Source organism: Haliaeetus albicilla, chromosome 9, assembly GCF_947461875.1.
Source record: "Haliaeetus albicilla chromosome 9, bHalAlb1.1, whole genome shotgun sequence".
NCBI lineage: Eukaryota > Metazoa > Chordata > Aves > Accipitriformes > Accipitridae > Haliaeetus > Haliaeetus albicilla.
Window position 1 is genome coordinate 4,981,527 of NC_091491.1, and position 18,359 is coordinate 4,999,885.

The window sequence follows — 18,359 nt, forward strand, 5'->3', positions numbered from 1 at the left end:
TATTTAAATTTTCAAAGTAATGTGTTTACAAGTTACAAAAACCCCTTTTGTATAAGACATTCTTTTCATAGTAAAGCTAATGTAGTTTATAACTTGTCTATTCATTTGGCAGATACTGTTACCTGTAAATTCTATGCAAAAAATCAGTATGTTAGCAGAGGTGTTACATATTAGCAACAGCAAAGAGTTAAGTTTGAAGGCTTCATAAGCAGACATTCAGGTTGACACAGCTTTTTTTTGCCCCATAAGTAGTTATCAAATACTTTGTCATAGGGGAGTTCTCTCAAGGACAGCAGTACTTCTCTATCTTACCTTCCCGTAGGCATTGTTGTTCCGTTTGTTTGGGTTTGGATAGCTGAATTATTTATCATAGTAAATACTGGTTCTTGTATGTTTTAACAGGCCTAGTGGAACATGGACGAAACTGGGCAGCAATTGCCAAAATGGTTGGGACGAAAAGTGAAGCTCAGTGTAAGAACTTCTACTTCAACTATAAAAGGAGACACAATCTGGACAGCCTCCTCCAACAGCACAAACAGAAGGTAAGTGCGGTGGGCATTGAATATTTTGCAGGGGAAAACTTGGCATCTTTCTGAAGTAATTCATCACACTTCACTAAGACTCTTTTGCAATCACCACTTGTTTCCTTTTCTACTTGTTTTTGTGTTGTGACATAAATCTTCTAGAAAAGGCAGCTGATGCTCACTGACCTGTGATACTAATCACTTCTTGCTTTCAAATGCAATAGAAATTTTTCTATCAGGTAGAACGCTCAAGCCTGAAGAATTCCTTAGTGCTCTGAAAACCATGTTCCTCATCAGTACACCAGCAACTATAGAAGTTCAGGTCATCACTGTAGAACAGTTACCTTAAAACACAATAAGCATTAACCCTACAAAATGGAGCAAGAGAATTGGTAGAAGACCAGGAACTGAAAGTTTTGGGGCATCTAAAGTAGAATCCTGAGTGTTGGAATCCTCTAAACTGCAGTGTTATCCTAGTCTTCTCTCACTGAAGTGAAGAGCATCAGTGTCTGTCTTTGCTGCAGTAGTTCTGTTGTCCCCCAAACATATCTTGAGATAGTGGTTTGTTCCAAACTTATTTTTGGTCAGGAGGAGCAAAAGCTGACCTGAAGTTGTAACAGTGTGCCCTTGTGAATGAATCTGTGCTAAACAGAGATTCTCTGTCTTGCATTTCAACCTCAGATTGATAAATGAGAATGCATGTAAAAGGAAATAATACTTGCAAATTTTCAGTACAATGTAAATGCTGTGTCTTTATCAGTCTTCACGAAGGCCCCGTGAGGAGCGAGATGTATCACAGTGTGAGAGTGTAGCTTCAACTGTGTCAGCTCAGGAGGATGAAGATATTGAAGCATCTAATGAAGAAGAGAATCCAGAAGACAGTGAAGGTAACATTTCTGGGAAGGAGATTTGAGTGTGCACAGAAAGGGACCTATGTTTTTTGCCAATTATATGCTCAGAAAGCTGTGTTCTACTTCATAATGCAGTGCTCAAATACTATGTTTCAGTTGGATTTTAGCAATTGGAACTCACTGGAGGGGAAAAAGCATTTTTAGTATTGAGCAGCCTTGAGATGTTATTGTTTAGCATTTTAAGATGCTTTGACTATGCTGTCATCTAGAGAGTAAACAGACAGCACCTGATCAAAAAATTTGTGCATGTTGAAACAAGTTGAATCAAAGATATGTAACCTTTGCTAGTTGATAGTCTCAGTAAAGCTTCAGACAGGCAAATTTAAGTGGTGGGTTTTGGGGTTTTTTTAAAAATTTGTTGATTGCAACTGCTAATAATTATAGGCACTCAACATCAGTCAGTCTTGGCCAGCTTTTTGTGAAGCTATAGGCAATGCAATTCATAAACAATGAATGAGAGAATATGGCTAAGTGTTGGGGATTTTGGTTTTTAGTTGTTGGTGTTTTTTAAGCTGCAGTGTTTGTGTGGGTAATTCAGCAAATTGTCCATTTCTATAATAAGTCGAATTTAATTACTTGTTTTACAGATGGATAGATTAAAATTGATGGATCCTTATTGCATCAATTTGTTTAACAAACATTGGTAAATATTGATGTGCTTCTAAGGAAAGAAGATTCTTATCAGAAGATAAGACTAGAATATAACATCTGTGCTCTAGGTGTTGCCATAGTTTTTTATAATTTTTTTTATTTATCAAAAAGCTATTTTTAATATAATGGAATTAATGAACTAGGCTAAAGAGAGGAGGAAGGTTCTTTACTGCAAAAATCAATACCCTTCTATAATTGCTATCTGGCTGTTGATGCTCTTTACACCTTTCGCAGAGCAAAGACGATATTTTTAAGAAAACAATGGTGATTCACAAAGGAAGTAAACTAGAACTGTTAACTTACAGCAAGAATTGCAAGTCAGCATGTCTATAAAAAGTGACTGATTTTCATGTGTAAAATCAGTGTTTTGCCACTTCTGCCAGCAATGCCTCTCGAACATGTTAATGTAAATCATTAAAGCTGCACCTTAGGTACTGTGAATGTTAACTCTCATCTTGCAATAAAGCTGCATCATATGTGGAAGTACCAAATCCCTGACATATGCACAAGAGTTTACTTGGCTGGCTCTTTGTAAGATCAGAGCTAGCTAAGCCGTAGTATTTCTGTAATTCCAGTCTCCCTCCTTAACCTATATCTGGTGATTTTTGGTTATTTTCCCTTTGTGAGTCAATTTTCTAGGGCAATTGTCTTGTTGTGTTTTGGAACAGCAGACATATATTTGATTATTCTAAAGAAACAGTTCATCAAAGTCCAGTTAGATTTCGTTAACGTTGAACCTTTATGCCAAAACTTTTTTTTTCCCCAGGTGCTGAAAATAGTTCTGATACGGAAAGTGCTCCATCTCCAACTCCAGCAGAACCTGCTAAACCAAGTGAAGAAGCTCCGTCTGAGAGTGCTTCTTCAAAAGTAACCACTGAGGCGACGGCAGAACAAGAATCTACCATTAAACCTGCAACCAGCACATCTCCCTCCTTAACAGCCCAAAGTGTATCAACAGCTGAAACTCAGAACCCTGAGCCACAGGTTAAGGAAGAAATAAATAATGAGGCAGAAGAGCCTATGGAAGTTGACAGTAGAAGCCATCCAGTTGAAGCTAAGCCTGTGATTACTCTTCCAGTGCATACCAAAGTAGAACCTGTAGAGACTGAAATGAGGCTACCAGAGAATATTCAAGTGAAAATAGAGAGTGATACCAAAGAGAGAGAGATGGAGAAACCCAAGGAAAAGTCAGAACCAGAGGAAATGGACTATAGTCTGTCACAACAAGTTAATGCAGCAAGACAAGAATCCCATTCAGATAATGATTCGAGTGCCACCTGTAGTGCTGATGAGGAAGTTGATGGAGAACCTGACAGGCAAGGGTGAGTTTAATTGTTTAGCATTCAAATATTGCCATCTTTAAGCAGTTGTTTAAAAAGTGGTTTTACTTAACAGTGATCCAAAAACTGTCATCGGTAGCAACATTTTTGTTGTGAGTTTCTACTAGGGAAAGAATTTCTGAAGAGTCTTTGCTGGAAGTGCAACAGAGGGAAATGTTGATTTAAAATTTTGATGAAAAGCCAAAAGAAGGGTCTTCTAAGGCAGATTAAGGCAAAAATCTTGGTGATAGACTACTGACTAGGTGGGTAGCAAACTAGCACAACTACCTGGAAAGCTAGAGAATGAGGGAAATCAAGCCATTTGGGATGTGTTCAGAGAATGGGGATTGTATTAAACAATTATCTGGAAAGGACAGCAGCTTACTGAAACAATGAAAATTTGCCAAAGCAAGAAAAGAGATTCAAGATGCTCCTGGCATGAGTTTCCATAAGTAGCTCTGTGGTACTTCTGATGGGGAGGGGAAGATCTTGCTGCTGCAGGATTTTCTGATACACAGCTATTTAAAAATCGGCGACCAACTAAAAAAATTAAGTAATGTGGGGAATTTTGTAAATTTCCCCATCTATCCACTAAGAAACTCAATAGTGATTGTGTAACTGGATCTGTACTGAAGTTCTTTGGTTTGGTTTGGTTAGTTTGTTGCTTTTACACAATACTTAAGAACAAATCTACATGTTCAGAAGTAGGTTTGGAATGGTTTTTTTATAGTGTGATTGGTTAGTGTAGGATAGTACATGGGCTCTCCATTCCCTTTAGCAAAAAACTGTTTGAATGTAGATCCAAAAATTTGGAGATGGAGTTGTTTTAATTGATTCTTGCTCTCACAAACTTGGTTTAGTAGAATCCATCCAAAACTCCTTGAATTTGACAGGGAAAACAGCCTGAATATATCTTTTAGTAGGAGATTAAACTTGCTTTTAAAAAAAATAAAATCTAGGGGCATAAAATATTGATATTTTAGTTACCTTTTAACATTCCATGTTTATTTGCTAGTATAACCTCTTCAGTCCTGTACCCAATTACTGCCATTGAACCATGTTCTATCAGTCAGTAGAACTTAATCTCTTGAAGGCAATTAATAATAGAGTAGTGGAAGTATTTCTCACTCTTACCAGTCAGTGTCTGTAAATTAATGGGCAAGTGTCCTGAGAAATGAATGACCTCTTTCTCCATAGCATACGATGTCTTCATGCAAACTTCCGAGTTCCTGGGAACTTGCCCTAAACACTGTGGGTAACCCACCTGAGTATATAGGGCTTTAAATGGACAATGCTGCATGTCTTTGGAACCACTTATGTTTTGGGGGATGGCTGACACCACTGATGATATTTGAAGTCTTTTTAATGTTCTCTTGGTTTAATTCCTATGTAACCATAGCATAGCATCAGAGCCAGTGCCCCCTCCCTGTCAGTGGTCTTAATATACACGCAGTACCAAGGATAGATGTTAAATGTCAGAAGTATCCAGTATCATTGTTCTGCATGTAGTCTTTGGAAGAGTGCAGTTGATGGTGTTTCTGCACTCCCTTGCCTCTTCAGACATCATCTTTCCACTTCACAAATATTAGCCCTCCATGTGAAAGTAGTATATTGTATACTACTGTTTATTTCCTGTGGACTAAATATGTCTAGTGCTTCCTATCTTCTTTTTTTTCAAAGCATTCTTTATAAAGAAGGTTGCATTCTTGCAGTACTGTGCATATAGAAACTGTATATATAAATATCTGGTATTGGAGATTCTGAACGCTTCTTTTGGTATTTCTGTGTATTATAGAAATACAGCAGCATGTGTTGCCCATTCTACCAGATGTGCTGTGGGACAAAACACAACATGATTCTGATTTTTCAGCTATTTGTCCAGTGTGTTAAACTTATTTGGTTTTTTTGAAGTCAAGAGACATACTTTTGCCTGTAAATTTTTTAAGATGTTTAATCTTTGTCTTTTTGGTGATATTTTTCCCTTCCTTCTATCTTTTTTTCCAGTATCTTCAGCAGGGAGTCAAAGCCCTCACTGTTAAATCCCACTGGGTCAATACTGGTGTCATCCACGATAAAGCAAGGGCAGATGGACCTGCAACAGCTTCACCACCGAGCTGCTGTCATACCACCTATGGTATGGGGTGTTTTCAGTGATAATTGAAGGAGTATCTGTTGTCCGTAAAACTAGTCGCAACACTAAAGCAGCAAGAAATTGTGAAACAAATGAAGAAATATATAATTTGCTTTGTTATCATACTTTTGAGGGGGGAAGTAAGTACAGTACAAACAAATACACAAGTAATCATTTGAAAACAGGTGTGGACCATTTGAAACTCTTATACATGGACTACAGCCACTGCAGTGGAGACATTGAGCAAGATAGTTGCTTTAGTAAGTACCTGTATTAATGTACCTGATGTTAATACCTTCCCATCCTTGTAGGTTTCTTGCAGTCCCTGTACTGTTCCTGTTGGAACACCAGTGAGTGGTTATGCACTGTATCAACGGCACATTAAAGCAATGCATGAGTCAGCGCTGCTGGAGGAGCAGCGCCAGAGGCAAGAGCAGCTGGATATGGAGTATCGAAGTGCTGTAAGCCCTTGTGGCACTTCCAAGAGCCCTAATGTTGAGTGGGAAGGTAGGCATTTTCACATCTGTCATGGAAATAACCCTCCATTTTATGTCCATGTGTTATACTACTGCCTCATTTAAGAATGAACATTTAGTGTACTGATAATTAACTATTGCTTTCTGATGGCACTTGATTGAAGGAACCTGTCTACGGTAGAGATCCTGCTGCAGTTACAGTGTTGGAGAACTACCTTGTAGCCCCTTTAGATAACGCAAAAAAACTGGCTCCATTTGGGTGGAATCCAAAAATGCGTTGTTCCTACAGAGAGATTCAGAAAGATTAGGTGTGCAGGTGAGAGGACCTAGATAACTCTGTGGTTTGGGGGAGCCCCTTTCAGAAGCTTACAGTGAAGATGGGAGAGAATTACTGAAGGAGTATGAGCACAATTAAAAGGAATGTTTTACTGCACTGGGGTACATATGTGGACATTGAGCACTAGAGTAGGACACAAGTTTGGTAGAACTGTCCTACTCCAGCCTGTCTGTCTGCAGAAGGACTGTGTGAAACATTCTTTCTCTTGGGAATATGATGGTTGGTTACTTTTGTATGTATAGAGGATACTTGAACTGAACTCTGCGATTTGGACCTATGTTTGCTGAATGTGGCTCTTAGTGTGACCTTCAGTACAGAACATGGCTAAAACTGCTCACAGAACCTGTCAGGGTGACTAAATAAGGACGTATCTGTAACCGTTGTTGGTTACAGGAAAGAGATTCAGATGGACAGTGTATGTTGAATCATCCGAACTGCTGCATAAGATTAAAAGGATGCATTTATTAACTTTCATTAGACTTTCATATTATGCTTTCTCTCTGTGTATATTGGCTATATTTTCATTCTTTGAACTGAAATTCATTTAATTCTGTTAACAGCTTGCAAATTACAAACAGCTTAGCAGAAGGTTGCTTTTTTTTGTGCAAGAAAAGCATATCCTATGGGAGGCCCAGTTCTGTACTACGTGTGTAACTTTTACCTCAACTTTCTTTACTTAGAAAAGGAATAGGTCCACAAACCGTACATTGTAACAGGGAAATAAATGTATGAGATTATGTACTGAATGTTACAATGTTAGAGGTATTATCACAGTTGCATAATTCTGCATTTTTAACTTTTATATTCTTGTGCGTTGTTTCTGTTGTCTCCGCAGTATTAGCAACATAAACTATCATGTTCTTTGAAACTTGAGTATTCTGTATTTAATATTCGTAACAATTTTAAATTATGTTATGAAAATGCTTCACCTTAATTACTTTTACCTAAGTAAAATGAAAGAACTGTAACCCTTTTTTTGCCTGTTAAACTATTGAGAAGGGAGCTTGTAGATGTGTGGAGGGGAGGGTAAGACTGTGGTTTTTGGAAGTTGCTTCTTTAGGTGGAAAGTCTGGGGTTGCTTGAAAATACCATTTAACTGAAATACTACCTGAATAACTCTTGGCATTGGCAGTATGGTATTATGAAGTGTGGGAAAGTTCTGGGGTGAAGTCTCTGCCAGCAAAAATCAAGGTGGTTATTGAGGCAGACGGAGAGAGAGGGATAACATGGTTAATGTAAATGGGTTCTACAAGCCTGGACATCTTAATCTGAAAACTAGAAGAGGCTGAGATGTCATCAGATCATTACAACAGCTACTTCCTAAGATATACTGTGCATATGAAAATTATCCTCCCACTGCCGTGTGCAGCAGAGAGCCCACAGACTGTTTAATAACCTTGCATTGCATACATCAGAACACTTCCTGTGTTGTGGGGCATCTTGTCAAACTAAAGGGCCTGTGGTTGAATTGGCTTATGACAACAGTACTTTACCATGGAATAAAATAGTGAAGATCCTTTAGAAAGCTATTATGGGATGATTAGTGCCGTCTTTTTTTGACTACGGAGGTTAAAGATGTAATTTCACTGCTGCAGTAGACTTGTTCTGCCTTGTAATTTTGAATACTTAAATTGTCCATTGCCAAGGAAAAGGTATTTGTGAAGTTCTGGTACTGGGTTTTTAATTTGCTAAATTCAGTGAAAATATATTTTCCCTTTAAACACCATTGATGAGCGATATCGGTATTTGAAATTTGATTTGTAAGTTGTCTGGGCAAGCAAACAAGGAAGAGAGGCTTTTTGCCTGGTGGGGTTAGCATATAAGTCTGGCTGAACATGCATGTAGACCTGGCTGATGCATAGGATTTGCAAAGGCATCTTATTTAAATTAAATCTTTTTCAATGGCAGAGCTTTCACTTAAAGGACATAAAGGAACAAGATACTGTTTTTCACATATAGAAAGTTTTTTCAAAGCTTTGGATGTGGAAGTATAGACATAGGAACATATTAAATTAAGCTGTACGTTAATACTACTTTTTAATTGAAACATTTGTACCTGATGAATACGTCTGACATTGGAGTAGGTCCTTTGTTAAAATTGTGCTGTAAACTGGACCTTTTGACTCTTTCTAATCCAGAGTTCTGTTCTTTCTGACAACTTTAACCTTCACAGGAAAACCGGTGGCCTATATGCCGTATGCTGAGGTCAAGCGAGCAATAGAACAGGAAGCACAAGTGCAAAATACAGCCACAAGGTCAGCCTCTCCATACAGGCTATCTCCAAGGGAAGTCAATAAAGCCTCTCCCCAGCCTGATATGAATGCAGCTCGCTATAGTGTCCCGCCAGGTAAATATTTTGTTAGGTATCGTAGCGATGTGTAGTCTTCTTTTGGAAGCTGGACTTCTGTGACCTGATGTAGTATCAGGTTATTCTCTAAATACTTTGTGACTTAACAAAAGAAAATAGATTGTTTTCTGTGTGTGCGTGTAAATAGGTACTCGGTATTTTTCTAGCTCCAGTGAGGTTATATTTTTGTTCTTCATTGCTGCATCAGCTGCATAACATTTATTTTACTAAGCAAATAGAATGTTCTGAAAAGTGTTAGAACAGCATAGGAACAAAGTCATCAAGAGTCTTTCAGCTTAATACAAGTACCATCATATTCAGGGGTGCCCTTTCTTATGACTGGGGGAGTTGAGGAAAAGAGAAAGCTGCTGCTATCGTTAGCATTAGTTTCTGACTGTAATTGCTTAATATTATAGTCTGAATGTTTTATAAAATAGTGAAATAACTGACAAATCTGAATTCTGAAGCTTGGATTATAAAGTCATGCTAAGAAAAGACAAAATCAGGGAAGCTTAGATTATACTTGACTGTTTCATTGCATTTAAAGAATAAGAACTTTCCTTTAAAACCAGGAAAACAACACAAAATTTGAATATACCCTGGGCTGTTATTTTTAAAAGCTTAGTTTTCAGAGTCTGCAATTCTACAGTGCAGCTTTTGCTATTTCATTTTGACCTTTGATGGGAGATTAGATACTCCGTTTCTATGTATAACATACACCTGGACATAGTGAATTTCAGAGTTGTAAATACAGCTAGATAGCTTTTGAGTATTGTGAGGTAACTCCCATCAGAAATTGTCAGATGAACTGGGCTATTTCTGTTCTTCTTGTCTCTCTAACAACAAGTAGAGCTGAAACAGACTGTAATGTTTAATGTACAATTTTTCCCCCAAGTTCTCCAGCCAGCACCTCACCAAGTAATAACCAATATACCTGAAGGAGTCCGCCTTCCAACAACCAGACCCACCAGACCACCACCACCACTCATTCCATCCTCCAAAACAAGTGTGCCATCAGAAAAACCTTCCTTCATCATGGGAGGCTCAATCTCACAAGTAAGGGAATTATTATTTGAAAATCTGTGTTTACATCAATTTTTTTACCCTTTCACCAACTTTCAACATCTTGTACCTGGTTATGTGTTCACAGCATTAACACTTAAGATATATAAATGCCACCTCTAAAAGTCCAGGAATTACAGGTGCCCTAGAAAATAGAACATGTTGCAGTTGTTTACTTTTAGTAGCATGGTTGAGGTTGTCCAGTTTAGGTGAACTGCATCTCCAAACTAAGAGTGACACTACACTCCTGGTGTTCCGCACTCTGATGCTTTGCAGTGGTGTCCTATAGCATTTTAAGATAGCATCATAGTAGTATTAGCATTCTCTTTTAAACGTAGATATGAGTCTTCATTCCAGAAACAAGAATTAACATATAATATATTTGTTGTTTCAGGGAACACCTGGCACTTACTTAACATCCCATAGTCAAGCTTCCTACACCCAAGAAACTGCAAAACCGTCAGTGGGTTCTATATCTCTTGGGCTGCCAAGGCAGCAAGAGTCAGCCAAATCTGGTAAGAAAAGTAAAGCTGGTAGGTGTATTATATAGACTATTTAATGATTCATAATTATAAGAAAAAAACCCCAAACTTTTTCTTCTTCTTCTGAATAGCTTCCCTGCCATATATCAAACAAGAAGAATTTTCTCCCAGAAGCCAGAATTCCCAACCTGAGGGACTCTTGGTCAGGGCACAACATGAAAGTGTGGTTCGAGGTAAAGAAAGTTATACAGGTTAAGAAACTTTGTCAGAGCCTGAGAAAACAGAGAGTTAACTTCTAGAGCTCAAACTGCTGAAGTGTTATTTTTAAGTACTATATGATTAATCTGCTCCTTATTTTCCAAGGCATGTGTATTTGTAGCTAGCTCCTCCTGTCTGCATGTCTCATTTAAAAACATTTGTTTCAAGGCATGCCAGTTTCAAAATTAAGTTGTTCACACAGAGCAGTACATGTGAAATATCCAAATACATCAAAAGAAAAGAAACTAAATACCATGGATTGATGCTGTAAAAGACATTTAATCTGTAAAAGGCTATGTTAAGATTAAATAGTCTGCCTCAAATGCATGCTGTTAAACTGAACTTTTCTCTGTATTTTAGTGTAAACTAACAGTTCTCACTGGAGACTTTAATTATTTCAAATAGAGTAGCTACTTTTTTTTTTTTTAATTCTCATATTTATCAGGATGTCTTATTTCAAATCAGGTACCACAACGATACAGGAGGGAAGTATAACACGAGGAACTCCAACCAATAAAGTTTCTGTTGAGACCATACCTTCTTTGAGAGGCTCCATAACTCAGGTATTTTTCCCCTTACTGAGAAGGCTGTAGCAAAACAGCATATTTAAATTATCACCGTGAATGTATTTGCATGTCTGAAAAAGTAAATTAATATCACAGAGTAGGAACTGCCTTGAAAAAAAGAAATTTTAATACAACCCGATGGTCAAATCCCACTATTGCTGAAGTCAGCATTACCATTTCATCTTTATGTATATGAGTCTTTAAACTTTTTAAATAAAACCACCAGAGCCTTTGGTATAGCTAACTGAAGGCTTATTAGAACTTCATGAAAATAGCATCACACCTGAGTTCACATACTAAAATCAACTGTAACCAGTCTTGTGCAGATGCTATTTAAACCAAAAAGGTAAATTAAGTGCTTTCGTCTCATCATTTTTTAAATGCTATTGTTTTGGTTGACTTGGGATCTCTAGTTATCAAAGTAATAGTAGCAATTCTCTGAGAAGGGTAGGTTTCATTACTCTGGATAGAAATAAAACCTAATAGCACCATTAAGTATGTAGTATATGTTATCTTCCCCAAAATGGTATTATGGGGTAAATGTTCTAGATCATGAAATACTTTTGTAATATTGTACTCCCTCTTCTTCTTTCTGTATTTTTTTAACAAGGTAGTGAGTTGCCCACAAATAATCTTACTAATATTTAGGTTAAATGTCTAATAATAGAGGCAGAAGTTTAAGTCATACTGCTTGATAAAGTAATTGGTTTTCTAGATCTAAAAAATGTTGTAGGTTTGGGTTTGGGTTTTTTTTTTTTCTCCCCTTCTCTGCTCCCTATTCTCTTAAATACACTTGTTCTGACTTATATTGGATTGATTTATATCCAGGGTACACCAGCTCTGTCCCAGTCTGGCATAGCAGCTGATGCATTATTGAAGGGAACTATCACCCGGCTAGCTACAGAAGACAGCAGCCCGGAAAAGTGCCGAGAAGAAGCTTCAGCCAAAGGCCATGTTATTTATGAAGGCAAAAGTGGGCATATTTTATCTTATGATAGTGAGTATTTGTATATTCTGCCTGATCAAAGTCAAGACTGCAGCAGGTTCTACTTTTATAATCCATAGCTGAAGTATATCTGCTTCCAAGTGGATAGGTATAAACCTCAGTCACTGGGGTGCTGTCTGGGAGTATTGACCTGCATGTGTTTTTGAGGGTATAAGAATTAACGTGATCCAGAAATTGTGCTTGTGTTTTGAAGAGTCTCCTGTACAATGTATTGAAATATAGTCAAACTATTTAACTTCTGTGCCATTTATTTCCAGTTTGTCATGGAATATTTTTATTTTGGAACATTAAACAACCAAGTTTAAAATGATCTGTATTAAAATCAAAAGAAATGTATCATTTAACTTTGAACTCCAATTGAAATACTGATAAATTAGTAACTGTTTGAACAAATATATTTTTTAACAAAGATCTTTCTATGGTTGAGATTTAATGTTACAATATTGCATTGAAGTTGTAAAGTATTAATGATCTGTGGTCTCATTAAATGTAATGCTCACGTGGGTTGTTAGTTGTTTTTTTTTATTGTCCACATTTCCTAACCACACTGCTGTAAATTTTTCCAGCTATTAAAAATGTTCGTGAAGGAACAAGGAGTCCAAGAACTGCCCATGAAATTGGTTTAAAGAGAAGCTATGATACAATGGAAGGAAATATAAAGCAAGGAATGTCAATGCGGGAGTCTCCAGTGTCTGCACCGCTGGAAGGTAAGAACAGTGGCTTCCAAGGTGTTTTGTGTTTTATCCAAACCTTTTGCATTGATTTAAGAGTATCTAGAGTTATTTTATGGAACAGACTAAAGAGAAATTAGATTTAAATCTTACACTACTAACCAAATCCACGCAATAACCAATACAATTAAAGCATGCTGGGAATATGACTGGAGTAGACACTAGTTTTCCCATTTCTTTTGCTGGTGTGTTACCATAACTGCAGGTAATTCAGCTGGCACTTACTCATCTCAGTAGATGTGATACGTGTAACTGACTCTTCACAGTCCCAGCGGGTTGTTGCAGAGCTCAAGGGACACTGAGTCATACTAGCATGGACTCCATGGACACACCCATTAGTTAAATATTGGTCTCAGCCATGGCATAGTAACTTGGTAACACATTGGCACGACCTTTTGCATTCCTGCAATAAACCTCTTCGATTATGCCAAGCAGAAGACTTGCACAGCTGCCATATCCTGCTTCAGGGCATCCCTAGTATTTTGATTTAATAAACTGTCATCAAATTAAGCCTGCAAAGGTCAAGTCAGGCCATTACATAACTTTTCTGATTATTTTTTTTAAAAATACAAATGCAAGAAAATGTTTCATGCCTGAACTATGGAGTCTTATTCCTTAAGTGCGTTTTGTCCCATCTTTGGGTAGCCCTTAAAGACTATTTTGTGTATATTTTCATCAGATGGAAGAATATGGATTAGAGGGTTTTAGGCTGTATATTGAAATTCAGTGTTGCCTTTAAGTTGCTGATGCATTTGGATCATCTTCGGGCTCTTTTTGGCATATGAGAACCTGCTCTCATACTTTTATGCTGTATCTCGTCACTCTGGCACATTTTCTGTCCTCAGACTGTGGAAAATGATGAGTTCTTTGGGGGTTTGATTTAGATTCCTCCTGTAGGAACAATAAATTCAACTCTTATCAGATGATTCAATATGAACTTTGATTAATTTGGAGGATGCTGAGGTATATTTTGGGGTATGTTTTTTTTCCTTTTTGTTCCACTTCCTGTCATGAACACCTTTCTTTACTAGGTAAGGAAACTGGAGTGTAAGAGAAGCAGTGACTGCTTTTGGGACAAGAGTTAAGCTTAATTATAAAAAATACCTTGTGTTTTCTAAATATGTTAAAACTTGCAACAATGTAATTGCATGAATAGTTGAACTGAAAGATTTTATTTTTTTTAGAGCAGAATGGTGTTTATAACATGTAGATACAATGCCCAGCATTCTTAGGCTAGGCCCTTTGGGCACTACCCTGATACAGATCCTATCTGTAATGTATGTAAGAAGGAGGAGGGGTTTTGTTGGTTTGGGGTTTTTTTTGTTGGGGTTTTGTTTTTTTAATAGTTGTTTAATTCTCTAAATTATATTCATTTTAATTTTAGGTTTAATATGCCGTGCACTGCCTAGGGGTAGTCCTCATGCTGAACTAAAAGAGAGAACAGTGTTGTCAGGCTCTATAATGCAAGGTAAAGTATTGCAAGTTTAGAAGGCAAGCATTAATTACATCCTCAAAAATCTGGATTTTTGAACCTGAAGACTGTTATTAACAATGGAAGCTGTGTTAAAGGTGGAGCTTATTTTATTAAACATGTTTTCAGAGCATAAATCAGCAACTTTCTGATATGCTATATACAAAGCTAGTGTGTAAACATAGCATTTTATTTCTTTTTGGAGAACAGGCTTTTTAAAATATGAATACTTGATAGTTAGCACTTTTTTTTTAATGAACACTGACAGTTCCCCAGACCTCTGAAGATGTATGCTATTGCCTTTATTTCAGCATCTGAAATAACTTGGGATGCTTTCAGTAGTATTTTGAATATTTTTTCAGTATTATTTTTGTGGCAGGTTTTTTAGTCTTCAGAATATATTATCGTAGACTGTAGCAAACCAAAGTTCCAGTATTATGACGTGTAGTTGGTTACTCTGTTTATGAAAAGTGAGACTTATTAGTAGCATTAATATGACTGACTTTCTATAAAAGGCACGCCAAGAGCAACAGCTGAAAGTTTTGAAGAAGGCTTGAAATACCCTAAACAGATTAAGAGAGAGTCACCTCCCATAAGGACATTTGAAGGAGCCATTACTAAGGGGAAACCATATGATGGAGTCACTACTATAAAAGAAATGGGTCGTTCCATCCATGAAATCCCAAGACAGGACCTATTAAGCCAGGAGAGTCGCAAGACTCCTGAAATGGTGCAGACGACCAGGCCAATCATAGAAGGCTCCATATCTCAGGTAAATACAAAAAGCACTACTAGACTCATACAGTTGCTTACAGACTCAGTAGTGAATCAATTCAGGATATTTGAATAATGACAAATGGGGGTTGGTGGTGTTTTGTTTTAAGAAACCTACCAACTTATAAAGCTTAAAAATATTTTCTGTGTATTAGAAAAATCCTGACGCTTCACCTGTAGGGAACACACTTGCAAGCAAATGTGAGAGAACTGTCAAGTAACAATCATTAAGATCCAGTTGTATTCTGCACTGATGTGGTAGAAGCAATGAACTATGATATCAGCAATGTGATTTCCCCCCCCCCCCCCCAGCCTGCCCCCAGCATGAGTGAAGCATTGGCAAGATAACCTTACCTGATCTTTTTCTCTTTTTCAGGGCACACCCATAAAATATGAAAGCAACTCTGGCCAGTCTGCCATCAAACACAATGTAAAATCTTTAATCACTGGACCAAGCAAGCTACCCCGTGGAATGCCTCAGCTGGAAATGGTGCCAGAAAACGTGAAGGTGGTGGAGCGAGGAAAATATGAAGATGTGAAGACCGGGGATGCAGTACGTTCCCGTCACACGTCAGTAGTCAGCTCTGGTCCCTCTGTTCTCAGGTCAACACTTCATGAAACTCCCAAATCACAGCTGAGCCCTGGGATTTATGATGATACCAATGCTCGGAGGACACCTGTGAACTATCAGAGTCCAATGTCCAGGAGTTCACCTATGATGAATAGAGTTAGTGAGGGTATGTTATTCCTATCCAGAGTAAGACAAGAAGTTTTAATAATTTAATTTTAAATTTAATTTTAAACCGGTTTCTGTATTCCATTCTACTTTCTTTTATTCTAATGGCTTCTCTCCATTTGGAGGGTGGCTAAAAGGAATTTTCGTAGGCTGTAAGCTGTTAATTTAAATAAGAAAATGAAAATCTGCCATATTGTAACATGGAGGTGGGAAGGCAATTCAATCTCAATTTGCATTTGATTATGGATCACATTTAAAGTGTTACCTACAAGCGTAATGTTTTAAGGGCGGGAGCTATTCCTGAATTATAGAGGTATCTAGATAAGGAAGATAATATAGTAAAGTGTAAGCAATCTTAGATTTAGGATTTAGATTTTTCACTAGAAACAGTTTGTGATATAAAATGGTCTCTGTGATTTATTGTATCAGATTGCGGGGTCCTCTAGAACATTCCTTCAGAGCCAGTGTGTACTTACAGCTGAATTTTCTATTGAAAAAATATGCATTTTATTAATTTGGGTTTTTCATTATTTGTAGCTGGAATATCTTCTGGGAAGCCAGCAAATCACGAAAGGAAAAACACACTTACTCCGACACAGAGGGAGAGTGTGCCAGCAAAATCTCCGGTCCCAGGGGTTGATCCTGTAGTGAGTCACAGTCCTTTTGACCCTCATCACAGAGGAGCAACTCCTGAAGTCTATAGGGGTCACCTCCCTCCTCATCTAGATCCTGCTATGCCCTTTCACAGGGCTCTGGATCCTGGTAATACGTTTGTGTTGGTTTTTTTAGTTTTAGAAATATTGTATGCTTTGATACACGGAAAAAATACCTTTAAAAGGCAATTATCAGTAGCCAGATATAATTTATAAGAGGTTATATATACACACTGTTGTGGTTTGATTTCAGTTTAGTGGGGGTTTTAATATCTAGCCAGGAAACTTATTAGAATATTATTGTATAATGCCATAACTTTGTTTTTGAAGCTGCCAGGTTGCTTCTGTTTTGTTAAAAAGTTGAGACAGTATTTTTAGATAAGTATTTGTGAAGTACCTTAAAAGCTTTCAGGAAAGCTATGCAAAGAAGGATGTGGAAGATGCTATAGAATTAAAGTGTAATCAGGACCCCTCTGTTCAGGACTGATTTATTCTCGCTGACAGATCATCAGGTTATCCCTGGTGATATTAAATACAGTAGACTTCCTTTTAACCTATCCATCAGTCCACGTCTGTGAGGTGGTTTAACCTTCTTTAGGTATTGCAGTCCTTTACATCTTCAGAACTTCAGGATTTATATTTTTAATCATGTCGCTTCTCTAATGTATAGCTCCAATCTGGATTATTTAGCTTTTTCTGTCTGCATACAGTGCATAAATTCAATAAAACATCAGTATTAAAATGCTATTTTAATTCATTTGGCACTGGCTAGAGAGCATTGATAGCACCTCTCATTGAAGCTGTATAAACATCTGAAACTTTCGTTTGATATCACCCATACTGCTTCCTAAATCTTCTTTTTTTCCCGTCCTTCACCCTCAGCTGCTGCTGCTTACCTGTTCCAAAGGCAGCTCTCGCCCACCCCAGGCTACCCAAGTCAGTATCAGCTTTACGCAATGGAGAATACACGACAGACAATCCTAAATGACTACATTACCTCACAGCAGATGCAAGTCAATTTGCGTCCTGATGTAACAAGAGGATTATCTCCTAGAGAGCAAACTTTAGCTCTCCCATATGCCGGAGCAAGAGGTATGCCTGTGTTTTTTCTGATGTTCTTTAAAGTGTGTTTTGGATATGAGGTGTGGTTTGGTTGATTGATTTGGTTTTTTTGTTGCTGCTTATAAATATGTGTTGATGGATGCATGCATACAAGTGCATATGTATAGATATGTTTGCAAATGTGTTGTCATACATCTGCCTGGCTTTTGTAGATATAAAGGAAAACTAGGTTTGTAATCAATATTGTTAAAGAGAAGGCTGTAAGATTTATTAGTGTTCAAGAAGCTACACTGTTTTATGCTAGTTTAAATTGATATTCAGAAGCATATTTAACTCATCTTCAAAATTCAGAAAAGAGAATTAGATCAAAATGAGATCTTCAAAATAAAAATAAAAGCAACAGCTGAAAGGGTAAAGGTTGTGAAAAACATGGTGATTGTTTAAAGACATTATGTTAGAGAGTTAGCAAATATGTGTGACCTGTTGCAGGGTGGGGGAAAGCCTAAATCAATTTGGACACTTAGCAGCAGCAGGAAGGAGCTGTTAAAAGTAAAAAGACATCTCGCAAAAGTCTTAACTCCTCAAACAAAAGAAAATGGAAATCTTGACAAGTTAAATGTAAGACCATAAAGTTCAAAAAAATTGAGGAACAATTTATAAAGCTAAATGAACTAGTAACTTCTTCAGATACACTAGAAGCAAGAAATTTGGCAAAGAAACTGTAGGAACTGATAAATCATCAAAACTCAGAAGTAATGCTTTAGAAGATAAAGCCATTACAAAAAGAAAAGCAACTTCTTTGCAGCTCTGTTCACTGTGGAGAGATTTATATTACTGTGATGGAGATTCTCTTTATGGGTAC

The 18,359-nt window shown here is 37.3% G+C and overlaps 1 protein-coding gene across 5 annotated transcripts in view; it reads left to right on the forward strand.

Annotated features, from left to right (window-relative positions):
• Positions 1–18,359, forward strand: part of NCOR1 (nuclear receptor corepressor 1) — a 75,265-nt gene that overhangs the window by 42,969 nt on the left and 13,937 nt on the right. For all 5 annotated transcript variants that reach the window (XM_069791082.1, XM_069791084.1, XM_069791083.1 and 2 more), the window contains 17 exons: positions 403–542; positions 1,285–1,411; positions 2,853–3,408; positions 5,410–5,539; positions 5,848–6,043; positions 8,523–8,696; positions 9,592–9,752; positions 10,153–10,273; positions 10,372–10,473; positions 10,964–11,061; positions 11,893–12,061; positions 12,637–12,777; positions 14,186–14,269; positions 14,788–15,044; positions 15,423–15,783; positions 16,320–16,544; positions 17,318–17,527. In XM_069791082.1, coding sequence (XP_069647183.1) covers positions 403–542; positions 1,285–1,411; positions 2,853–3,408; positions 5,410–5,539; positions 5,848–6,043; positions 8,523–8,696; positions 9,592–9,752; positions 10,153–10,273; positions 10,372–10,473; positions 10,964–11,061; positions 11,893–12,061; positions 12,637–12,777; positions 14,186–14,269; positions 14,788–15,044; positions 15,423–15,783; positions 16,320–16,544; positions 17,318–17,527 — 3,252 coding nt within the window. The remainder of the gene's footprint in view (positions 1–402; positions 543–1,284; positions 1,412–2,852; positions 3,409–5,409; positions 5,540–5,847; positions 6,044–8,522; positions 8,697–9,591; positions 9,753–10,152; positions 10,274–10,371; positions 10,474–10,963; positions 11,062–11,892; positions 12,062–12,636; positions 12,778–14,185; positions 14,270–14,787; positions 15,045–15,422; positions 15,784–16,319; positions 16,545–17,317; positions 17,528–18,359) is intronic.